The sequence below is a fragment of the Chiroxiphia lanceolata genome, chromosome Z (assembly GCF_009829145.1).
Source record: "Chiroxiphia lanceolata isolate bChiLan1 chromosome Z, bChiLan1.pri, whole genome shotgun sequence".
NCBI lineage: Eukaryota > Metazoa > Chordata > Aves > Passeriformes > Pipridae > Chiroxiphia > Chiroxiphia lanceolata.
In genome coordinates, this window is record NC_045671.1 from 66,152,219 (window position 1) to 66,178,524 (window position 26,306).

Consider the following 26,306-nt stretch of genomic DNA (forward strand, 5'->3'; position numbering starts at 1 on the left):
CGTGCTGCTGCCACCTACTGCTACTCCCATGCAGCGCTCTGCTCCCCACCCACGGAGCTCTCCCACCCAGCACGGCCCTGCCCACAGCCTTACAAACTGAGAAATGAGACTTACCTGCAGGAAGATCTGCTGCAATCTCTCTATACAGCTCTTGTACCAAGGTGTAAATACATCGATTCCACCTGTCTCGCAGCGCACCAAGTGCTCCGTTAACAACATAATGAAACGCTGCAGTAGAGGGAAAAATACCCAAACTCAGTCTCATCAATTGAAAGCAGAACCCTAACCTCAGGTAAGAGGATCTGGGGGCCAGACACTTTGAACAGCAATGTGAGAATAATTATTTTGCTTGGTAAACCTTGAATTTAGTAAGGAAATAAAATCCGGTTACTTAAGCACTGCTCAGAAGCAGTCTTTGCAGAAGGATGATCTGGATTGACTGTAACCCACAGTAAACCCAACAACCCCTTCCCATATTCTTATCCCAAGATAAGATGCCCAAGATGCAAGTGATGCTGAAAGCTTATAAATCCAGTAACCTCAAAACCTAAAGTAAGAAGAGACTTTGCCCATCATTACCTGGAATATAACGAGGAAGAGATTCTTCTGCTCGCTCTGGGCTGACTCCACCTTTTCCTGCAAACGCTCTATCTGCTCTTCTAGTGGTCCATCCTCCCGATCAGTGCTTCGGTCATCATCATCATCGTCATCATCACTGTCCCGCTGTAAGTGACAACAACACAGGATTAGCCACTAATCTGACTACCTGTGGATACTGTCAGTGACCTCCCCTTCCACACGTGAAAAGGTGTGCAGAGCAACTGAAGAGCAGCACAGAATTCAGGATAGAAATTTGGAAGGAAAAATGCCAATACTGGAAAGCCCTGGAAAAAATAAAATAAAATCAAGATTTCAAAGAAAGTAGAGCAAGCCTAAAGATTTTACCAGAATTCAGGGGTGTTCCTCTAGGATGGTGACAGGCTGACAGCTCAGCTGGGGTGCCTTTACACCAATGCATGCAGCATGGGCAACAAACAGAAGGAAGCCACTATGCTGCTGGGAAGTTATGACCTACTTGCCATTACTGAAACTGAGGGGAGGAAAGAGAGGGTTGCCCTCTGCATCAAGGGTTGGATTGAGTGTGAAGAGCTGTTTTTGAAGAACAGCCACGAGCAAGTTGAAAGCTTGTGGGTAAGAATGAGAGACTGAAGCAATAAAGGGAACCTTTTGATTGGTGTCTACATCGGGCCCCTGATCAAGAAGAGCCTGCTGAAGCCTCCTTGCTCCAGTCACAGGAGGCATCACGCTCACAGGCTCCTCTCCCACTGGGGGACTTCAACCACCCCCACTTATGCTGGAAAAGTAGCTGCAGGCAATCCTTGAGATTCCTGGAATGCATGGAGGATAACTTCCTGACCCAGGTAATACACAGCCCTCCCAGAGAGGATGTGTTACTGAATCTGTTGGTCACCAACACAAGTGAGCTAACTGGGGACATCAAGATTGGAGGCAGCCTGGGCTGCAGCAACCGTGTATTTGAGGAGTTCACAGTCCCAAGGGATATGGGTCAGGCAAGGAGTAAAGTTAGGCCCCTGAACTTTAAGAAGGTAGACTTCAGCTCTCCAAGGAGATAGTCAGTGGGATTCCCTGGGAGACTCCCTGCCCTCAAAGACAAGAGAGCAGAACAGAGTTGGCAGATCTCCATAGAGAGCAAGAGCTAGCAATTCCCAGGAGTAAGAAATCAGTCAAGGAAGGCAGGAGAGCAGCATGGCTGAGTAGGGACCTGCTGATCAAACTAAAAGGAAAGAAGAAAATGCACAAACAGTGAAAACAATGACAGGTAACCTGGGAAGAGTATAGAGACAAAATGTGGTTGTGTAGGGATGAGGTGAGGAAGGCCAAGGCAAAGCTGGAACTGAACCTGGCAGGGGACACAAGGAATAACAGCAAAGACTTCTACAGGTATGTTTACCAGAAAAGGGAAGGCCAAGGACATGTGTCCCCCCAATAAACAATGCTGGTAAACTGGTAACTATGAATGAGAACACTGACTGAGGTCCTCAACAATATTTTTACAAGTCTTCAATGGCAACACCTCTTCCCACACGTCTCGAGTGGATGTACAGCAGGACGAGGACTGGAGAGGCAAAGTCCCTCCCACTGCATGGAAAGATCAGGTTCATGACCACCTGAAGAACTTGAACACACACAAATCCATGGGACCCAGTGAGATGTCCCATAGAGTCCTTAGAGTCCTGAGGGAATCAGCTGATGTAGTTGCCAAGCCACTCTGCTATATTTGACAAGACATGGCAGTCGGGTGAAGTCCTGGGTGACTGGAAAAGAGGAAACACTCTATCCCTTTAAAAAGAATAGAAAGGAGGACCCTGGGAACTACTGATCCAACCCAGGCCATTCTGTGAATCCAGGATTTGAGGGAAACACAGGTGAAAGGTAACTAACTTTATCACTAGCAGGTAATGAACAGCTTTTTAAAAAAATACGGTAGAGATTTTTTCAAATTGCATCCACCGCAGCAGGGCAGACAATTCACTGAATGGAGAGTTTTGAAGTCTCAGGGCTCCAAAAAATAGTGCATAAACTCAAATCAATCCAGCTGGTTAGCACAGAAGGAAGGCTAAAGACTGTTGCCAGTGTTGTTGAAGTGGGGACTCTCTATATTCATGATCAAAGAGTGTACTCAGACTAGAAAGGCTCAGCATGGACCTACCTGGATAAACTACATGGATATACTAAGAACATGGCATGCTCTCACTGTATCAAAACCAAAACACAACACCACCACTACCACCCACAGAATACACAAAAGTACCAGCCTTGGAACCTCAGGTAACTAAGTCTTAAAGAAGACAAAAAGGCATATAGGAGGAAAGGTAGGATCTGATGCATTATTGTAAATTCAAGCAAAGATAATGCCTCAGTCTCATATGATTGTTTCTATGCAAAAACATCCATAAATTAACAGCTCAAAACTTCAAACATTTGTAAAAGAAGCATGTGCAACTTGTGACAACTATAGGGCTGTGTGTTAACTCACCTACTGCATAGGAAATGCAGCTCACAATCAGAAGACAGGTATAGCTCCAAATTAGAGTAGAAAATGAAAATTACTTACCATAGCAAGTGACAATTTAATTTTATTCTCTCTATGGGAACTTGCCTTTTCCCCATCTACAGAGGTTTACTGAACTCAAAACACTAAAGGTCCAATAGAACCCAAGAGAAAGGACCATAAGCCTTGGAGACATTCCACAGTAAGGCAATCCACTTCATGCTGGAGATATCAAAACTTGACAGCTTACTTCCTCTAAAAGGAATGGTCATGCAGCAGAGCAACAGCCTGCAGAACTACTCACTGTTGCATACAAATGTTTCTTCCTGGCATAATACTCAATTAAAGCACTAAGTAATATAGAGCTGCAGCAAGAGACGAGTACAGAAATTAAAACACTGGTATATTTAGAGCTGCCAAAGAAGCTCTTTGCCTCACAGTAAGACCAGTGACTACAGTTAGGTCTTCACTAATCATGGGCATTTATTAACTGCTCATCAATGTAGGCTGAGGATGCAAGCAACTAGGATGGTTGTTGCTGTTAGTGGAGGAAACAAGATGAAGGAGCTGGAATGAACTGACCCTGGCAAACTGTGAGTTATTCGCAATTTCTGGACAAATGACTGACTTGTGCAGGTCTGTTCAAAAAACATCAGCCAGCCTCTGTCACATTTTGACATTAACCTCACTCAAAATTTTGGAGCTAGCTAAGGGTTTTATGCAGGTAATCACACCCGCAGACCTCAAAGAAACACAGAAATTCTCTCTTGCTTTCTGCAAGTCAGCATATTTATGAACTGACTTAATTCTGTCATGACTAAGTTCTGCATTCAGCCATGGTTCCTTGGGACCCAACTCTTCCAGCTGCCATAGAAGACACTCACTCACTCCACTTTATTGTCCCTCTTGGGACAACAGAACACAACAGCAGCTGCTTCCTCATCAGTTTGCTCTATATAGTAATGCAAGATCATGCAACTGTATTCAGAAAAATAAGTTGGAAAAAGGAAGTGACATGCCAGTGTCAGAATCCAGCAGCATCCACCAGAAGAACAGTAACAGCCAATTCTCAGTCGCAAATAGCTGTTTCTGTGCACTTCTGCATGGAAGCCACAAGAGCACTCTTTAAACAGAACTTACCACGAATAATTTGTAACTGTTCTTATTGTTATCTAATAAGGTAATTGGAATGCAGATTAGAAGGCAATATGCTCATATTGGAAAAGAAACTTGTGAGAGAGAACTTGAACATATGAACTCCCTTAAAAGATTTTACTAAATTCTTATGTTACAGCTACTGTTAGAAAGGTGGACTGAGAATATGCACCTGATTTTTGATATCTCAGTGCTAGAGATGAACACATGTCTGCAGACAGCCTTCCCGAAGAAGTGTCTTGGGAAGCCTGTTCTCCCCAAAACCAACTGTGTGTCTGCCTGTCTGCATGCAGGTTTGCATATCTGAGTTTAAAATTATTAAGATTTACAAACAAATTACTCACTCTTTTGTGCTGCCTGGCCAATCTTGCCTTAGTCTCCTCCAGTTCTTTGTGAATCTTCAGGACATGCTTATTCATCTTACGAATTGTGGAATGTAAGATCTCCCAGATATAAAACCTAGGAAAGACACAAGGCTCAAAACACTATACTACACACCACCCCAAGACGGAAAACTAAACATAGCTTCTTACAGAAAACTGTAACTGGGAGAACTTAAACTTAGTATCACTTAAGACATCTACCGGAGTGAACAAACACTTGGCATATAGAAAAGCATACCTGTAGTGCAAGAAGGCTTAACAGTTAAAGCTTAACTGTTAAAGTATGCATTTTGTAGAAAGAGCAAAAGCTTAATTGTACCTTCTTCCGCTACTCAGTTTTCATAGATTAAACAAAGTACTGGCGACCTCAAATAGCAAGTTAGAGACAAATAACAACCCCAAACAAATTCTTGTTACCTAGTAAAATCATGTGCAAGCTCTGAAGAAAAGATCCAGTTTGCTACTGCAGCACAGTCGACAATTTGCGTCCGAATCATCTTGTCCACAAGCACAGCAATCATCTATATTTTGTGAAAGACAATACACACACAGTCCGTGAAAATATTCCAGCCTCAGATAAAACTAGAGATGCTTTGATGCAACTCTACATCAGTGGTATTAGTGGGTAACTTCAAATACTTTAGGAAGCTGGGTAGTCTAGCCTAAAACATTTCAAATGAGGGGACCCATATCAATTACATAAAGCATTGTTACCTTGTTAACAACAGTACCTACTTTTGAAAGTGAGCACTCTTTGCTAACATACATACTCCCATACAAAAGCAAAAAATACAAGAATCAGAGTCGGAACTGAGGACTTAGAGACACAAGTCTTAGTTAGCATTTGGCATCAAAGTACTCAAACCAGAGCATATATACCTATCAGATCACTATAATGAAGGACCTACTGTTAGCCTTCATTACTGTTAGCCCATTACTTCATACTGTTAGCCCACTACCCTTGAACTGCAACGGCCTTCAAATGTGACACTAAAGCTTTCCTCTGAGGAGCCTATTAATTTCAGGGTGGAGCCAGTGCCGTGATTCTGGAGGAGTTGCAAGCAATGCAGCAAGCAACTGCAGAGGAGAGTTACTGACTACAGAAGTTGCAAGCTGTTCAGAAAAAAAAGGCTCATCTTAATTACTCATGTGATTGAATGCCACAGTATCTAAGAACTGCAGCCTGCACTGTATTTATCCTTAAAACCACTCGTTGTCAAATAAGGAAGTGTAACAAAGTTCCTTTTAAGGAAGGAAAATTAAAATAACTGAATGAATCATACGGAGGACTCAGCACTCAACTTTCAAGTCCCAGGATAGCATCCTATGCTCTGTTTGTCTTTCTGTATTGCCAGGAAGAATTTCTGATTACTTAGCCTGATCTTCCAAAAAACACACATCTAGGATTTTGAGAAAACATTTAATGTCAAAGCTTCTCTTCATGAAGTTACCACCACAACCTTGCTTATAAATCCAGGGACTACTGACTGCTGCTGTTAAATCACTACCAGCAGCACAGATCAGTCATCAGTGCTACATGCCTTGTGAGTACTGGTGGTTGTCTGAACCAATTCAAAGGACGTTCCCATAGACACGGGAGTGGGGTGAGCAGCCTAAAAACAGACTCTGCCTGCTGTCAAGGCACCATTCCTTCTGTGTGACAACCTCCTTCCTGAGGTTGTGGACTCAGGAATGAAAAAAAAGGAAAGTGCTAGATCAGAAGCAAAACACTGGAGTGCGAGAGAAGAAAATTTAACTTCCACGGTCAAGTAGAACAGCAGACCTTCCTTACTTTTGTACTTGACATTTTTTAAAGTGATCTTGTTTTATTCGTAAAAGTCTAACATGACTATTTAGTCTGGGTTTGAAACCTCCATCTCAGTTTGGTCATGCTGCAATACAAAGGAACGAAGAGGAAGTGGATACAGATATTAGATTGCAGTAATGAAATTTCTTCTGATCCAGTTAAATGGCAGTAAAAAGTAGGTCAGACTGTAAATGTCACATTTTCAAGGTCACTAAACTGGGTAGTAACTTAAACATATGAAAAAAAAAAAAATCCTCCTTTTTTGATGTTTTTAAGAGAGGTAACAGCTTGCATAGGTATATTCTAGGTGCTAGGTTTTTTCCACTAGGGAATGGACCACACAGCTAGTAGCAGATGCAAGGATTATCCCTGGTTCTCAGTGCCATGGCTTCTTAAAGGCTGGCCTGTGCAGCTGCGAGGCCACAGTCCACTTTCCAGCACTGAAGTGGAACACAAACACACCAGTAACGAAGACGTGAAATAATTAATGCAGGCAAATTCAGCCTGAGTTCCCTATTTATTTCTATTTATAGAAAAATGACAGCTGAGGGAGAAAGCAACTGCTGTGAAGAAACAGAACAGTTTATACAACTGAAGCATTTTTTTGCAGGTCTTTTAGGGTGTTATTTCCACTGGCTCAAGAATGAACATAATCACAGCACTGTCAGACTGATCTGTTCTGAAACAGCCACTACTGCAGCTCTACTCACCCTGCCCACACACAACAGGGACTCCAGCATGAGCTTGGTGTAATAAGTGGATGGCTTTCACTAGCACTTGATGAAAAAAAACCCAACAACACAGTTCTAAAAAACTCTAGGTTTCCACATCTCTAGGAATGCGGCCTGCTTTTGATATGAGACCTACATCTTATTTCAATTTACATATCTACCCTGTTTTCCAATTTTGAACAAAACCATGATTTTGGCAGAAATTATTCTCTTGAACAACAAACAGCATAGTATGAATCTGAGCCATAATGAGGCCTTTGCCCTCTCACAGTGAACTATTGAGGAAGAAGCAGCATCACTGATGGTATGTATTTTATGTTCAGCCTTCATTTTAGGCACTAGTAACAACATTAAATACAACCTGAAATTTCCTTAAAATGACAATACACAAGTTAGAGGATATAAAGCAAATTGTATTTTTTTCATTTACATACGACCTCTCTGAGTTGAAACTCACAAAGATACTTGACGTTCCAGCCTCTTACCTGTGGATGATTCTTCCAAACCTCATATACAACTCTCAGCACATGGAGTTTCCCCTCATCACTTTCAGCAAGTGTTTTGAAGACTTCATGAAACCTTTTAATAGACATAAATAGTCTATTAGTGGAGAGGCTGGGATCAGGTCAGAAGAACAGCAGATATAAGGCAAGTGGTTTAGATTGGCCAAAATAAAATTTTGTGACTATCTGCTGCATTTCTTGGACAACTGTTCCCAGGAAAACATAACCATCCTTAGTAAAACAGACTACAAAGACATGGCATCCCCTAAAAGTAACTTACATGCTAGTGGTGAACCTACTTCCTGAAGCTGGGCTATGTTTCTCACGCTCTTAAAAGCAAGAGGCACTTTTCATGCTTCATGTGCTTATCTATACAAAGCTGAAGCAAAATTTGCTGCCTTTTGAGCCTTTCCTCTTGACTTGTGTTTCCATAACTTTAGACACTTATCCTAAGTGCCTCTTTTTGAAGGAAATGCAGCTAAAAGCCTCTATTTTAGCAGTTACGCTGACTGCTAGAGAGCACTCACAGCCCCGCTTATTGTAATGAAACTATAAAGAGTAAGAGGCTCTTTTTTGATCTCATGGCTGCCACTGATGGTGTGCAGCAGTGAAAATACCATGGGTCTAAGTATTCGTATCACCCTGCCTCCTGCACTCTTGACTGCAGGTTGCTACCTGCAGCTTCCTATCAACATTGCCTCTGCAGAGCTCCCAGGTGCATGTTTTTGTAACAGCTTTATACATCTTTAGGGACAGAAAGAAAAATACCTCATTAAGATGCATGAGACTACCTTTTCAGGCAACAAAAGACTTGAAAGCAACTCCGAAACACATAGGATTAAAAATGTTATTATTTTATCTTATTTTGCTAAAAATGGTGCAGTAAATTCTTTACAAGTTCCAGCATATCTTTAAGGGATGAACTCTAAAGTATTTTAGGGTGGATTTTACTTTGCTTTGGTAGACAGAAGTTTAGGCAGACTGTTTTGAAGTTTCACGTTTTCTTTTTCTTTGTTTTTTATACATAAGTAACTGTCCTCAAATCATATTCACAGTCCAAGATATTGTGATGGCAGCCACCCAGTCATTCAAATGTAAGGAGAATCCCTTGTTCCTCACCGTAGTCAGCAAATAAGTAATTCTAAAATGAAGTAATTTTCCAAACCTGTCTCATTTGTTTGACTTACATCACATGGCTGTAATGTATACATTTCTGCTAATTCCATTCATACATATAATCTAGGATTTACACTACCATTACTTCTCAGTAAGCAGTGTCATTAGTTCTCCTAATCATATTGCATTGTGGAGCACCTAAAACACTGCTAAAGCTTGCAGTCCATTTCTTTTATCATGCATGTCACTGTCAGAATTAAACTGTTCCGTTAAGCCCCAAAATAATGCACATCACACTTACTTTGCCAGGGCACTGAAGGAGTGGCTGAAAGACTTGGCAGCTAGATGGAGCAGTGTCTGAACGAAGACTTCTATTTTCAGAGGGTTGAAGGAAAATCCTTCACCTGCAAGTTATTTAAAGTTGAAACTAATAAGTACTTCAAGTAGAGCAGCACGTAAGCTACAAAAAAAACCTGTAGAGATAACTCATGGTTTTAGCTCATTTCACAAAAGATTTCCAACAACACGGGTTTGGGGGGCTGAGCAGGGAGCTAGTAAAGAGTCTTCCAAAATGTGCAGGTTTTCAGGCTCCCATTTCACCATGGAGAAATGGGAGCCCATGCAGAAAGAATTCCAGGTCAGTGAAGAAGCTATCAGAGACACAGCCACCCTACCAACACACAGCAGTACTGATGGACTGCAGCAGAGAAAGTCAGCACAGGAAACTGCAGTTGTGCACTGAGATGAAGGCCTGGAAGGCCATAAAGAAGAGGGCATGGACGAGGAGAGAGGAAAGTAAGGATATCTAACATACAGAGGCTGACCATTCGGGATATGGAAAGGTCCAGTAAGCATGTATAGCAAATGTGGGTACTAGGATGAATGGTGTCAAGTCCTCTCCTGTACCTCTAGCTACCTTGCAGCTGAAGACAGGTAGAAGGGAGAGCACTAATTATTGGGTAATGCCCAAAGCAAATCAGGAAACATGACAGTGGATCCCAGGGCAAAAAAACCCCACCAGATGGTTGCTGCTCTCTGCCCGCATGACAGAGCACTTGCAAATATCGAAGAAACAATGAAGTAGTCCCCATTGTTTAGATCACTTCTAATTCTCTCACACTCCTCACTCCATAAAATATGAAGCCTTTAGGAATCAGTGCTGCCTGTGGCTGCAAAGCTAAGGAGAACGTGAGTGGAGTCTCACTGTGAGTTTTTATCTATGGAAGATGACAGTGGCAGGCTGGCTGTCTTATCTGCTGTGGGACTGCACTGAGGGGAGGGATGCTCTCAGGGCAGAAGTACTGAGCTTCAGGGGTGAGGATGACAGCATGAACTGCCCTCTGCTACTGAAGGCAAAGGGAATGTTAAATTCTTTCATTCTGTCAATACTCGCAAGAAAACACACCCGAAGCACCAGGTTACTTCTGTTAGGTGAGAAAAAACGGGCCTGACTCACCATGTAAGATGTTTACAAAAAAAACTAACAATGGTGTATTATCTCTATTCACTGATAAATTGAAACCAACTACTAGGAGGAAAAGTACACAGTTCTATTAACCACCACACTCACAGCTCCAAAGCATGGCAGATCAATCTGCCACAGGATAAATTACAGCCTGCCAGAGCCTAACAGAATGTATCTTACCATCATCGTCATCCTGGTTTGGATTAGGCACATCTTTTAAAATGCTGAAGATTTCATCATTGCTTGCCTTATTTTTAATGGCAATTGTCAAACAGAGTGCCACAGTATATCCAGGAAGGGACCCTGAACAAAAACAAAGAGGTCAAAAATATGTCAAGGCAAGTAAGTGAGCATTTTTAACATCAGTTTGCTTCTCAGAGAAACCAGTGTACTTCCCAGCCTACACCTAAAACTAGCTGTTTCCAATAACACTGTCCACAGCAATATTCTACAAAATCACTCAACAATTTTCTGGTCTTCACATTAAATTCAAAACTTTGTGTAGAACCTTCAGAGCTGAGGTCAGGTAACCACTTTCCTGACTAAAGCTCTACTTCAGTTTCCACCACTTTTCTAGAAATGCAATACTTCCTTGTTTTTCCTCACTGTACCTGTTATGATGACACTTTTATGTTTAGGTTTGTATTTACACCGAGTAATAAAAGGAATAATAAAGCATCTCTCAATCTTTATGCTGTCTGCTCCCTCTGTATGCTTCATTAAATCAAATTTACTGGTAAAATATTCTGCTGCTTCATGAAGTTAAAAAAATAAACTGTCATTATCACTTCATATGCTGCCTTTGGCCAAAGAGGGAAAACGGACGAACTGTCCAATTTTAGACTTCTGGTAAATAATACTGCACAATAACACAACCACCTCAGCAATAGTAAACTTCATGTGTCTGGATTTTCTTTTCTTCATAAGCAGCAGAGAGGATTTTATTACAGTGATCAAGGCTTAATATATATCAATTGCCGATGTGAAGCATATTCACCCATATGAAAATCATGCACATTTATTTCAGCTGTGTTCCTCATTATGAATACAACTGACATTACAGTCAATCTAGCGTGCTCCCTTGCTCTGAAACACTTCAACTTGACCAGTAGTAACTTTAATACTTACTATTACTCTCATCTCCATATTTGTAAATGCACACTGGATTAGCAGGACTGAGGACAGAAAAACTTGCAGGAACAATGTCTATTATTCGCTGATGGTAGGAGAGCCTGCAAACAAGTTTCACAGCAGTAGAATTAAAATGAGAATAATACCATGGCTAATTTTAATGTGACCGCTGTATAATCATTTTCTTGTACTTAACTTCCACAGAACAAGAATCAGGATGTTTATACAACAGAATGATAGCTTCTGCTAGATAGTATGAGCTAAGTAAACCAAACTTACTAGTTGAACTCCATGACACTTGAGTTTCATCCTCATACAATTAATTTGCCTTGTGAAAAGGCTGCCTGGTAAGAAGTTTTATGCAAAAGCCTACAATGCACTGCAGAAAACTAGCAAGATGCTGGAACTCAAAGCAGAAAAAAATATTAAACTGGATGTCTTCATTTTACTTTCCAGCTTCATTTCACTCCCACAAAGGCTTAATTTGCTACCAGAGTTTTTAGTGAAATGGAAGAGCACCACAGAAAAATTGCACTCATTTTGCAGCACACTACTTTCACGTTTCCTATACAGAATTCACCCCAAACCAGATTGTTTTCATGTAGGATGCCGAGTAACAAACGCTTTCAGAACATTTTGCTCTTTCTCTCTCTTATACCCTCCTATCTCAACAACTTTAAGTCCAGATGCTGATTACATAGTCTTGTTGTTGGGTTTGGAGATTTTGTTTGTTTGGATGGTTGTCTGTTTGTTTAAGGGAAATGAACATCAGAGAACACCTAGAAGAACCAAGACTAGATTCTCAGCTTTTGGTATATTTAATGGTCAGTTCCCTCTCTTTCTGTGAATCCTGAATACTTTCCAAGAATATAGCCTAAACTCTTATTTCTTTCCATGCCTATGCCATGTCTTTTTGTAACTACAGGTGTGCATAAACAGCTCACTACCATCTATCTGCACTACCTGTTCCTCCCTCTCTCTAGTGTCCTACAGCAGGACAGATTAAAAATCACACAAACAACAGATTCAGCTCTTAACCGAAAATGAATTGTAAGAACAGATGCCTTAAGACCAAAGTCAAGTTAAACGGACTCCTACAGTATCCAGATGAAACTTTGCCTTGAATGCAACCACCAAAAGATCTTACTTACCGCATGCACTTTTCCAAAACCTCTCTCACAAATTTGGGTTTGGGTTTTTCAAGGTCCTGAGTAAGACAATCCGACCTATCAAAGAACAGAATGCAAAGGCTTTCAGCAAAAGAATTTGTGCTTTAGTCTCTTTTTGGCTTGGTCTAATAGGTACAAAACAATCACAGTCTAAAGACAATTGGAGCATTTGACATTTGAGAGTGCAGACAATTTTAAGCCATTGAAGTAAGTTAATCACTACTTCCTTATTGACAATTAGCATTCTTGAAATCTCATCTCTCTGTGATACATTTTCAAGTAACTTTCCTTCCCCTACCAGATTAAAAACAATTTGTGGCTATGGTTAGCTGGCTTTTCCTTTCCTTAGGAAAGCAACCTTGTGTGATTTCATGGTCTCTTCCTCCCTCATTGGAATTTTTGAACTTCTGGCTGATTTCAAACATTCAGATAAAGAAAAGCCCCAAATACGGTAATGTGCAAGATCTGTGAAAGACAGATCTCTGAAGACTGCTGCCTGGTCAGTTAACGTGGATGTAATAACAGGGCAGCCACCAAACACTTAGCTCCACATAAGGACAATACAAGAAAGGTAAGAAAAGCCACAAAGCAGTATCAGAAGAAGGGCTGTACCCCTCTCCACATGGATTCTTGGGCAGATCACCTATAGAAAGCATGCACACTAGCAGGCTGTGGAAGCTACTGCAGGGAGGACTTAACCTCAAGCTGATCTCCCTTGTTACATGGGTGCCCGGAACGGAAAGCTTAGGGAATCTGGGGTTAGACACTGATTGAGTCCAGGGGGCTCCTGCTAGAGATTCAAGTTCAAAACATGGTATGGTAAGAATAGATGGCAGGGGAAGCTCTGATGGAACTTCAGGCCCTAGGATTTGACAGGTGGGAAACAGACCACAAGGTCTCAAGGACAAAGGTTATGTATAATGAAAGGTTTGGGGTAGGACACGGAGAAAAACTCCAGAATGAATACAGGACACAGAGTTAGCACAAACATTAAAAAGGAAGTCAGGGAGTCATTTTGAAAAATTTGCTAACAGCTGACTGAAAGTGCAGGATACATTAAAGAAATTACATTTCTGCTTCCCTCTTTAAGGAATACTTATACAGGCTTGAGATTTGTCACATGTTCACTAGGGACTAAAGAGATTATCAAGATAATCTACTGCTGAGTGGTGGCGAACAGATTAAGAACAATCTCTGAAGAGCTAGAGGAAAACAATTAACAGGGCCACTATGCCCTTATTCTTCCCGGATAAGTTTGAAATTTTAAGGGTTTTGCAATATAAGGTTTCAGTCAAAAGGAGAAAAACTTACTAGTCATTTCACTCCCACAAAGGCTTAATTTGCTACCAGAGCTTTTAGTGAAATGGAAGAGCACCACAGAAAAATTGCATTTATTTTGCAGCACAATACTTTCACAGTTCCTATACGGAATTCACCCAATGGAAGATACTGAATAACATACACTTTCAGAACATTTTGTTCTCTTTCAATCCTATATCCCCCCTTATCAGCTTTTAGTACAACTAATGGTCAGATCTCTCCATTTCTGTGAATGCTGAATACTTCCCAGGGATATAGCCCACACTAATTCTTTCCATGCCCATGGTGAAGTATGTCTTTTTGTAACTGCAGGTGTGCACAGACAGCTCACTACCCTCTGCAATATCAGGTTTGAATTAAAAGGAGAGAAACTTACCAATCTTCCCAGCTCCAACGGAACTGAAAGTTGCTCAAGTGGTGAGAAAACCAGTTAATAAATCTTTATTAAAAGAAAAAGAAAGGTCCATTAAATGTCAGAAGTGCAAGAAAACTTTCACTTGAACATTTCTTATAAATGCATTCAACTTCTGAAAGGTAAGCCTAAACTCTTTAAGCTGTTACAGCATTAAACAGGTATTTATGTTGACAGATACAAAAGACTGAGTTTCAAAATTCAGAAAGAAGCTTTTATGGGAAAATAGACAGCTTGTCATGTTCTGTCATTTCATATAAAGAGATGACGTATTAAACTAACAATTAAAATGTAAACTTACGGTGAATATGCAACTTTCACATTTTTCATTAGTCAATAACTGCCTTCCTACACAATGCAGACGTCACTTGAAAGGGCAAAATCGCCACCGTTCTCCTCCTTTGGGTGGCACATACCCCATTAATTCCACTTCCAAGGTGCCCCCCAGACCACTACGGAGCAGGCACCGCACCAGGTAACAGAGTACTATATAACTGTGGACAGTTCTGGACACAGAAAAGCTGTCACCCATCTGCACTGTCCTGTGTTGACAGACAGACCCCCAGGGGAGTGTTCCTGGCAAGAGGAGGCAAGCTGCCAATCCTCCACGTTTTCTTTAGACTGTTCTAAGCTAGAACCCACAAAACATTTTGAACAGCATCGAGCGGTTCTAACAAGGGTTTCTGACTACTCTTTCCACAGCCTCTTCATATTTCCTCTACACTGGACATTGAGGAATGTTTTCCATTATCTCCAAAACATACTTACCTGTCCACACACGTTGTATTCATTGTATCCAAGCGCATGTAGAGCATTTCCGTGGCTTGTGCAAGCTTAAAGTTTCTTATTAAGGTTTACAGAAAAGCACTAGATAAGTCAGATGTTATTCCTTTAAGGTTTTTAATAGAATGTCATCAACCTTTTGCACTGAAAGCTCCCTAAGTCTACTCCAAAATCCACAGTGGAAAAAAAGAAGAATATTATGAGTTCCACCCTTTAATCCCAGCCTATTTTTCTTCCATCACTGCAACAAGACTGTTGGCTTCCTCCACAGAAAGACAGAATTCAGGCTTCCTCCACAGAAAGACAGAATTCAGGCTTCCTCCACAGAAAGACAGAATTCAGGCTTCCTCCACAGAAAGACAGAATTCACATCATGCAACAAGCAAAACTGCACTGACATGAACAGACAGCAACGTCCTTATGGAGTACTTCTGCAATCTCACCCACAGTTTGGCTTCACAGGCTCCTGCTTACACACACTCAATCTTTAATCATCATTGAAGGCTTGAGAAAGTATGACTACACTGGCTCTACCCCACAAGGCCTTTATCCTTCTTACAGTATCCCTATTAACATAAAAAACTTCATGCCTGGACATATACTCAATTCTAGGAAGAGACCTGGCTACTCTTTGAGATTATGGGATTTTCAAACATTGGGTGGTATCATGAAGTAGAATGAAAATTTTGGTATGAAATTACCAGTGGATAGACATCTTTTGACTGTCCTCCATTCTCAGTCTATAGCTTTATCTAAACCAATGACCTAAGGTGATATAATGGGATGGTCAGAGTTAGCTGGAAGCCATGCCACTTTTCTCAGCATTTAGCCACCCTGTCTGAGCTCACAGATGATTATTGACCTTTTGAATGCTCCAGTGTGAGCACCCAGTGGGAACTCAGGCAAGTTCTTTTAAATCACCTGCTACACTTACTGCTAAAAAAGGAGAAGGAGCACTCACACAGTTGTTAGAACAAAATATCAAGTCTGTCACTTTCTTTCCTTCTCAGGCTTTAATGTGTCTATGACCATGCCACAAGCTGTCCAAACCTAAAGAGGCTGCAGTGACAAACAGAAGTATTGTGTTTTACCCCCTTACCAAGACAGCATTTCTTGGGAAGGTTACAGGAAGTACAAGAACAGTGCAGAGAATGCTGAAGAGTCTTGCCCACTTGGCAAATCCAGATCTCTGCTAAGTTGGCTGTGTTATTCTATCGTGCTCACGTTACAGGCAAAGTTTCATGCAGTTGCTGCAAAATACTAATACAGCCAGTATTCACTGATATCCCACCAGCTACAGGACAAACAAAATAAAGGCTGCATTTCATAAATGCTCTTCAGCAGCACAGAAAGGATACAACTTGTGGTAAAGAGCCAGGCTGAAGTTTGCACAGTTCAATCAGGAGCGTTGTGTACATGACTTCAATGTGTGGTGGAGATGGAAGTTGAAACAATTCTGCAAATATTACCTGTAGGAGGGGAAATCACAGAATCAGAGCACAGTCAAACATGGCCTGCACAACTCTCAGCTTCACAATAGTGGTCATCAACCTTAACAATTATCTATCCCAAAAGACCCATATTGTTCTGTCAAATGCATGTTCCAGGAAAATAGAACCATATAAAAGGTAGTGGTAACCCTACACTGTGTTAATAAAGTCCACTCTAACTGCCCTTACCATTTCATACTAATACAACACCAGCATTATACATCTATTATGCCTAACAGATATAGCACATAACTGTACAAATGGAAATAGTGTGACCTATTGTAGTGATACTATATGATCTGAGAAAGACACAAATAAACTGGTCCTGTTCAATAGTAAATATCAATATTAAATATATGAAAGGAAGCCTAAGCATTTAGTATGAAAGACTATTTGCATTAAAATTACATCTCTATCTTTTCCATCATGTCCTCTTTTCTCCTATGCAAAACCTTATATAAATAAAGCCACAACTTTAAACTGCAAATTACAATCAGCATTTCATACAACAAAAATATATGCTCAATACTTCTTGGTGGAAGGTCCTTCCAAGACAACTGAAAATAATCCTGCCATCGGTATTTGTGCTTTTATTTTAAAGTTTGCCTCTAACAACAGCATGTCAACCCCTTGAGTGCTACAATAAAATCATCTCTGTACAACATCCACCTTTGGGTTTCTGTTTACTTTGCATTCCATTCTCAACTAAATTTAAATAACATCAAAGGAATTGGGAATCTTTGATTCAATATAGTTGATCAGTTTCCTCTTTAAACTTCTGAATAAAGCTTAAAGAAGTAAGCTTCAGAAAAATCTTGTTTAAGAAATCCACCTCCATTTATAACAGCACATGAAAACACATTGACTAGAACTTGTTTATTCTAAGGAAGGATTTGAAAGCAGAAAGAGACTGTAAGATGCTGGGGAACCCTTCTGTGTCAGCATAATCTGGACATACTGTTAAGACAGATATGACAAAAACGTAGGGACAACTTTGTTAGGTTAGAAAATGGCTCCACTTCTCAAGATAGGAAATAACAACTGGATGATCAGTTGCTTTCTGTTTAAGATACTGCATAAAGCTGTATTTCTGATACCCATCACATGTTCATTACCAAGTATTCAGTTCAAGAATTTCAAACTGTCTTACCACGTTTTGTGAAGAGTTCAAGGCCACAAGAACGATCAGGACACTGATGCCCTGAACGTCTCAAGTGGGTACCAAAAACTGTGGGAGCACAACAACACACAGCAGTCCAACAAGCCAATGAGGCTGCCCAGGCATCCTCTATTAACAGCTACCAGAAATACCCATAGGTGTGTCTGGAAGAAGCTACCGATGGAAAGGTGTCACAACATCTCAGTGTTTCACACGGGTTCCAGGCAGCATGGAACATCCTGTGCTCAGAGGGGCCCACGGGGGCCTTGGGACACTTGGGAAGGTACTGACAACTAGTTCCAGGTTAAATTTACTTCTGCCTAACTGTTACGTTCTGAACTTCAAACAACATTTTCCTTTATTTGTTATACCACATTATTTCTACAGTTCTGTGACCTGCTGAAAAAGTCAGTAAAATTTCACAGATTAAACTATTGTTGAAAGCAACATAAAACCAATGTGACTGTTGGTGAGAGATTGTCAGACAGACCTTACAAGGAAGCAGTAGCAAGCAGAATGAACAGAAGTACGAAAAAAAACTATGCTAAGCCTTACAAACACTGAATCTTCATTAAAAGTAAGCAGTCAGACAAATAATAAAGTGAATATCCCAAAGTAACTTAAAATTGCAAGAAAAGAAGGAAATTATTACTGTTAGTCAAAGAATCTGCACACTAATTTTGCACTTCTTTTCAGGAATTCCATCATTTTTTACAGCACTTCAAGATACTGAAGGCAAAATCACTGAATATAGTTCAGTGTTAAGGTAGAAAATTACTTCTCATTTTAATATTCCTCTGTTCTGAATTCAAAGTGCAAGAAGAATAAGATGATCAAATCTCATGTAACTTTACAGCAATCCAAATATCTGGCATTTTGGCACAAAAGGAATTCTCAATCCCACTTTTATGAAGATAAATCGTCTACATAACATTACTTCTTGTCAAAATTAGCTCTGAAATTCCTACTTGCAGTTACTTCTTCATAAAACCTTTATAAATTGCTACAGCTGAAATCTGTTAATCCCTTTCAACTTTTGATGAAAATCAATGAAGTTTTACACAGTTCTACAACTTGAAAACAAACTTTCCAAAGAAGGTAGCAAAACAAAACCTATGCTGCTCTTCTGGTACACATTACAGTTGCCTAAAATTCTCTAATATGGAGAATGCCCCAGAGGAAACACATTGCTATTTCACTGAAAGTTCTTCTGAGGGCTAGTAGAACAAAATAATTTAGAAGACCCAAACATAAAATGATACAGAATGGCAGGAGTCTAACTGGAGATCATCAAGTCAACAGCCCCCTACATAAGGCAGTCACCTAGAGCAGGTTGCTTAGGGCTGTGCCTTGTCAGGTTTTGAACTTCTCCAAGGATACAGACTCCACAAGTTCTCTGGGTAAACTCTTCAAGTGCTCAATTAGCTTTGAATTAAAAATAGATTTTTCTTATGTTTAAATGGAGTTTTTTTGTATTTCAATTTGTGCACATTTCCTCTTGTATTTTCACTCAAATTTGTTTTAAACTGAAAGTGACTCAAATGCAGCATCATACGTATCATTTTAAGCTTGAGAAATGCCACAACCCAGATTACTAGTGCATTAAGAAATTTTGGTATTTGACCAAAGCTCCAACGTTAAAATGACAACGAAAGCTCAAGACAACCTGCTCATTTATAAAATGTTATAAAATGTTGCTTCAATTCAACAAGGTTCTGGTTGATTCCCAAATCAACCTGTAATTTAATGGATCTATAACGGAACTAACTGGAACACGTTACTCATGAAATAATGGAGCTACAAAGAAGTGATCCATAAAATCCATACCTCTACGATGTGGTAGTTCAACGGGATCTTGTTATTTCCTGGATAGCTCAACAGCTGTGCAGCGCTGCAAAACCACAGATACGTTCAAACATAACATAGCAAATGTCATGTAAAGATCAAGTAACATAATTACAGATAATGCTTAATTCTAGGCAAGAGTTCCCACAAAACCAGCACCAAACACATCAATAATGCTTCTAAAGCCTGTTCATTAAACCATAGAACATTTAAAAAAAGAAACACAGAAACACAAGAACACAGTAGCATTGCCTAACCTATGATCTGTAACAACTGTACTTTATGTAGTGGTTACATTGCTTTGCTCAAAAAAGTCACTGTGATATGCAATTCTGGCATAAACACATGAAAAATGGAAAGAAAAACTACCCCAAACAATTAGATGTTCAGAATGACTTGAAAGCACAATTAAGCTAACGGGTTATGTAAGAAACTCTCATGTTTCAAATGCTTCATCTTTTAATCAGGTCGTTACCACCTACCATTAGTGCAAAGCAAACAACTAACCTCTCTGGTAGTCCTAGTCTTATTATTGTCTCTTGATAATTAACAAAGACTATCCCAGTAACTGCAACAACACTGAATTTCTAGTTTCTGCTGAACCAAACAGCTGCAACCAGAAAACTTTATCACATGCCATCACCAAATCCAACATTTCTGCCGATTTTTTTGAGTACTATATAGAGTTTGGTAGTTTTCATACAGAAGTCTGACACCTGTGGCAAACCACCTCGGTTATCAATTACCTACATCAAACATTGCCCAGGCAGAAATGAAGGAAAGTGCCCTGACTGCATCCTGAATTGAACTGACTGCACAGCTGAATTGAAAGTAACGAAATCTACTGGCCCAGCAATGGCTCCCCAGAGCTCAATTATCTCTGCCATGTAATTCCCACACGAAGCCCAACACAGAGCTGTTCCATAAACACCAAAGCACTGTCAGCTGCAGATGAACAAGCTCAAGGCTCACTGCCCCACCCAACAAATCAGCCCCCTCAATACTCTGGGAAGCGCAACACAATCACACTCTCCATACTGCTCCTGTGAAGAATAAGGTGTGTCTGCACACTTTTTTGCAGCACATTCTGTATTATCAAGGGATTCCCTTCTCAGAAGCCACTGTCCCCCTGGATCATACGAACTCTGTTATCGCTCTTGCTTAACCAGTGCAGGATTCTATGCATCCCTGCTGGCACCAAAGCCATGGTAGCATTTAAAAAGTGCCAGGGCCCCTTAAAAAGTGCTGAGCTCCTCCTACCAAGTCTTTCTCTCCTTCCAGTGCGATTTGATGATGCAGTGCAGGTTCTCCTCTATTACAAATCGTTCAACGGAGTGGCTGCCAGGCATGACAGGACCCTAGTAAGAAAGAATGAAGACTTCGTGAAGATCACTGCTAATGCAGTAGCAAGGTACCCTAGATACATTTACAGGTGAAAAAAAGTGGTCCAACTTCCACATAAACTCAGTGGGGTCTCAGCTGTCCTTTATCCTTCAGGACTGAAAAGGTGATGTCACACAGTTCAACAAAAACCTCACACTCATGTTTAAAACAAAATGAATACTAGGACTCATTACAAGAAGAAACAGGAACAAAACTAGAGAACATCATTCTAAGTTCATAGAGCATCTGCTTCTTCCTTCGCTTTGTGGAGTCATTGGGCAAGCTACCACCATGCAGCCCAGAAAGAAAAATCACAGTTGAGCTAGAACATGATTAAGAAATAAAGCCACAGAGTAGAAAAATACATATTAATGTGTATTCTTTCTTGTTCACTGCAAAAAACAAAGGCCAACAAATGAAGGTAAAAGGCAGCAGACTTAAAGGAAGTGGGGGTATAAAAGCATTTGGGGAAAGCAGTACATATTCTTTTCCTGCACTCCTTTGTTCCACAATATGCATCAAGAAATTTTAACAGACGATAAACATTGCAATAAATACCCAGCTTGGAAAAAGACTCCAGTCACCAACCTTTTGGAAGCAAAGTCTAACCCTGTGAATGTAGTTTTACTAGAGACATTAGAGAATTCAGTCAATATTGTCATTCTAAGCATCACAACATCTAAATTGTCCTCCCCACAAACTTGGCTTTTACAGTAACCTGGTAACTTAGTTCATTTCTGCAGAAATACCAAAGCAAAACTGTCTTCAAACCACTCACTATCCTGGGAGAGGGGACATCACATTTTGACCAATATCAACCAGCCCAGCAATCTTACAGTGAAATCCACTTGTCATCTCCCACAGCAGTCACATACCTCAGGGTCATCTGTGTAGTCAAACATCCTAAAAATAACCCTTGGCATCGGGTATACTGAATCTTCAGTATGAGGTGGAGGGGTGAACGGAGGAAGATTGTGTTGCAGAGCTTCACAAAGAACACTGTCAAAAGCCAAGTAGGGCCTCAGAATGTGTCGCTCCTGCCAACGGTCTTTTTTCAGCTTCTGAATCTGAGACCAGAGGCAGTCTAAATACTGAAGGAAAAGAGTGAGAAACATCAGATGCGCTGAATCTTGCAACAAAAATGGCAGTTCCCTGAGCTATCCGAAATGTATTCCTTAAATTCCACACTCCATTCCGAAAAAAAATCAGTTTCTTAAACTGCTGTTTCAGTAAACTAACAAATAATTTAAGAACTCTAAATACTAGAGCTGCTCCTAGTTTCACACAATGTTGTGTTCAGTAAAATTTAACTGCTGGCAGTTTTTTAAACACCGACAGGCAGCTCAGGAGTCCCAGTGGAGCTACAGCAGTGAACATCATGTCAGTCATTGCTCTTTGGTGGTATTAAAACAGACATATCATCATTAAAATGAGAAAGACATTCTGTAGGACTGCCATGCTGATCCCAGAGCAATCAAAACTACCAGCTACCGCATATTCAATACATACACAATATTATCAAATATTAAATACCTTTGCACTGTTTTCAACACAATTTTGAGCCCCAGCATTCTCACAAAGATAGCACAGACATCTGTGCAACTGGCAATAAATAGTCTTGCTTTGTTTACTTACTCCAGGAACTCTGGAGGCCTGTGGCCTTACTGAATGCAAGTTTAAAATTATAACTTCTACATGGAAGTGCTTTGCATTTACTGAAATCATCACACTACAAAATGTGAACATTACAAAACTGGTAACAACTAGCACCTGAAGTGCACAGTCATGTCTGCAAGTATGGGTAACACACGGTCTCAAATGCAGTCAGCTAATCTCTCTACTGAACTAAACAAGAAAATTCAGATACTGGGCAGGCAAAATACTCATATAGACAAATTAATCATAATCAGAAAGCCCATCCCTCCAAATTATGATTAATAAGATAATTGTTAAGGCTGTGATTTAATCGGAACAGTGAATACAGTGTAAGAGGGCCATGCTCCAAAATATCCCAGAAAATCAATTTAGATACCCAACATTTGTCCTGAAAGTTAGGGGAAAGAACAACCCTCAACAATATCCAAAAAGGCAAATCCCACCCTAAGCTAGCCAGATGCCACCTCTCCTCTCCATATTTTCGGCTTGATTGTGAAAGATGGCACGGTAACTGCTGCACACAGTTTCTACATATTTGTTTAGCATTCCTAAGGTTGAGAAAGCAAAGTCACTACAAAGGGTTGCTTCTCACAGATGGAAAACATTTAGGGATAAGTAAGAAATTATATTCTGTTCTACACAGAAAGTCTTTTAAAGTGTCCTGCAACCTGCAGTTCCAAAAAAAACCCACTACAATCTACAGCCATTCCTCACTTCATAACATTTCTTCAGGGGCCTGTCAGCACACAACAAAACACTTCTTACTCCATACGACCTCATATTCTGAACCAATACTTGGAAAAGAATTCCCCACACACAACTTATTGGAATTAATGTCAAACAGCAGACAATTCATACTTTTAGAAGTGCCTTTTAATTTTGTGATAAAAGAACACCTTAGTACAAGATTATTTTTCAGACTTTCTGAAAGAATGCATGTAAAGTCCAGTCACCTCTTCTTGTGGATGTGGTTTATCAGCTGTCCACACCTGCAGCATGGGTACATGAATCTTCTGGCGGCGCCTGTTTAAACAGGAAAGAAAACCTGACTTTTAATGGACTGATTTAGGGCAGCAATTTTGTTTTTCTTATGAGTGTACTACTACTTGTTCTTTTCAGCTGATGAAGTCTACAGTATATAAAAAACAGGTTTCTGATTACTTAAACTATCTCTATCAGTACATCTTGACAACAGCATTAACCTGAAGCACCCAGACAGAATGCAGTGACACTGGTTAGCACTAATGCAGCAATCGATCGGTGTTCACACCACACTTACAACTCCAGCTGCTCCAGCACGAGCAGAACAAGACCTGTAACATACTCTCGAATTAGACATGACAATAAAACTTTTCAAATTCAAAAATCTCTCCACCTCATGTATTTCCAGGGCTTCCCCTCCCCCCCCGACAGTTCAAACCTAAGGCTTTAGAATACTTTTAAGTGAGTAATAATCAAAGCTATTAATACTTAAATATTTAAACAGATACCAGTAAGAGCGTTTCTAATGGGTTACAACTTACTTCAAATAACTTTCTGCCTGAGACAAGAGACGATCCATTTCAGCGTCCTTTTTCTCATATAACTCCTTTCCAACCCAAGGTAAAGATGACAGAAATGCAAACATATACCAGTCGCATCGCACCTACAGGAAGGTAACATACCAAAATCTAAGTATACAGGTGAGCTCCAACAGATTTTGTACACACATACATTTAAATTTGAAACACTGGCACATTGTTTTGGGGGGGACATAAAGACCAGCAGTTGCAGATTGAAACGTCTCATTTTTCGCTTGAATTGTGATAAGCAGACCTGAAAAATGGTATCACTTTCAAAGTCCTTCTGCAGATTATCAGTACAGCAGAAAAGCCAACCGCCAAAGTAAGGTAAAATAAATTCACTTCAGCCACTTCACTAGAAAGGACCATACTTTCTTACTGTATGACGTATTTCCCAATTGCCACAGGCTCCTTTTACTAATGCTCAGGAATTCAGTTTGCTGTCTCTAAAAAACTTCCTGTTCTAAGCATAAGTACAGGAGACACGATACAGACAAACTGTGAAAACAGCCCTAGAGAGCCCACAGATCTTTTGCTTACCTGGGGTACATCCTCCTCCTGTGTCACACTCACAAAGTTCTCAAACATAGCTACCATGGAAGGTGCAGCTATTACATGACAATTCACAAGATCGGACAAAAAACGAACCTAAAAAAGGAGAAAAAAATTGTTTTAAATGAATACTTTTTAAACTGGCTGCACAAGAATAAATAAACTTTACTGAAATGATTAAAAAACCCGATCAATAAAAGTATAATACCCACTGAGTACCACCAAGACCAAAATACTGCACGCTGTACAGACCCACCTTTCAAAGCCAGAAAACAAGTATCATAAGAGCTGCCTAATATATCGTTCACTATAATGTCTGTAATCTGCTCCACTGCCACAATACTACAAGGATAATATTCCTGACTAAGGAGTGATGGGGAACACCAGTATGCGTTCTAAGACATGCAACCTGATATTACAGAAGAAAACCCTTGCACTTCTATCTACTCTATACAGTATCAGATCACTAAAATAACAGAAAATCTAGCAATTAGGTCTTATTAGAAAAGTGTCCCACAGTTGAACAGCAGTCTCTTGACTGGAATCTTTATTTTCACCAGTGGGGTTCAGAAGCAGCTGGGAACTTGCCCACCAGCGGGCTTCTAAATCAAATGCTGCTGAAGTTCTAATACCTTTTAGCAGACAAAATCTGTAAGCAGCAAGAATGGAGCCAATGGTTTCAAAGACAGGTAGCACCTAAAACTGCCTGTTTGATCTTCATCCCTCATAAGCAGAATGAAAACAGCCATCAAAAACAGCTTTTAAGAACCAGATTGTTCATTTTCTTTTCAATTTTTTTTCCAAGAGAGCTACAAGACCATCATATACCTCTGAACACAACAGAAGCACAATGACTTTCATTCATCTTTTACATCTGACCGTAGAACAGGTGGAAAGAAGCACCTCTTTACCACAAATTTAATTTTTCACTGGAAAAATATACAGTTGGAAGTAAATTTTGCAACTGTAATATGATTTGCTCTCCCTTGAGAAAGGAAATACTTCTCAATTAACACAAACTTCCTCTTGGGAGTATTTCCAGTGCACTGCACGTTGATGGCAAAAGAGACTGTTAACATACACTGCGAGGCCCAGCTCTTTGGGAACAAAAAGGTAAAGGAGGAGAGGAAAAGGATGAGGAGAAATGTAAAACAAATAGACAAAACCCCACTTACCAAATGCACGGCTTCGTTATACATATTTACTTTCAGACATTCTTTAAGCTGACGAATCATGGCTTCCACAAATTCTCCACCAAAATTGTAGTTCCTGGCATTCAGCAAGCCAACCAGGGTGGTGTAAACAGTAAGCTTTTCTGGTAACAGACGTGCGCTGACACAGAAAAAAAACCCCACTCTGTTAGTTGTTTATTCATCACGTGCCAACTGCATTGCATCTTAGAACCTGCTTCTCTTATTTCAAGAGGAATTAAGAAAAGATTGCTAGCACGATCTTACACTTTTATCCCACAGTTGGTATCTTACAGATAATCTTTTTTGTTTTAACCGCAGCCCCTTAAAAAGGCACGTGCCATTTTCAAGTACATTTATGGTATTTGCTTTTTATTTTTATCTAATTGCTGAGTGTTCCAGAGGGTTGGCCAAATAACAT

General features: G+C 40.2%; 1 protein-coding gene across 1 annotated transcript in view; it reads right to left on the reverse strand.

Moving 5' to 3' along the window:
* The window catches only part of NCBP1 (nuclear cap binding protein subunit 1), a 31,514-nt gene that overhangs the window by 3,163 nt on the left and 2,045 nt on the right, over nt 1-26,306 (reverse strand). Inside the window, exons 4-22 of the mRNA XM_032676332.1 lie at nt 25,871-26,027; nt 24,684-24,791; nt 24,105-24,226; nt 23,535-23,604; nt 21,801-22,016; nt 20,803-20,900; nt 19,525-19,588; nt 16,407-16,517; nt 15,034-15,098; nt 14,230-14,292; nt 12,516-12,590; nt 11,362-11,465; nt 10,414-10,536; nt 9,070-9,172; nt 7,635-7,728; nt 5,029-5,132; nt 4,573-4,687; nt 580-723; nt 115-228 (exon numbers count right to left, since the gene is read on the reverse strand). Of these exons, the coding sequence (XP_032532223.1) occupies nt 115-228; nt 580-723; nt 4,573-4,687; nt 5,029-5,132; nt 7,635-7,728; nt 9,070-9,172; nt 10,414-10,536; nt 11,362-11,465; nt 12,516-12,590; nt 14,230-14,292; nt 15,034-15,098; nt 16,407-16,517; nt 19,525-19,588; nt 20,803-20,900; nt 21,801-22,016; nt 23,535-23,604; nt 24,105-24,226; nt 24,684-24,791; nt 25,871-26,027 (2,050 nt within the window). The remainder of the gene's footprint in view (nt 1-114; nt 229-579; nt 724-4,572; nt 4,688-5,028; nt 5,133-7,634; nt 7,729-9,069; nt 9,173-10,413; nt 10,537-11,361; nt 11,466-12,515; nt 12,591-14,229; nt 14,293-15,033; nt 15,099-16,406; nt 16,518-19,524; nt 19,589-20,802; nt 20,901-21,800; nt 22,017-23,534; nt 23,605-24,104; nt 24,227-24,683; nt 24,792-25,870; nt 26,028-26,306) is intronic.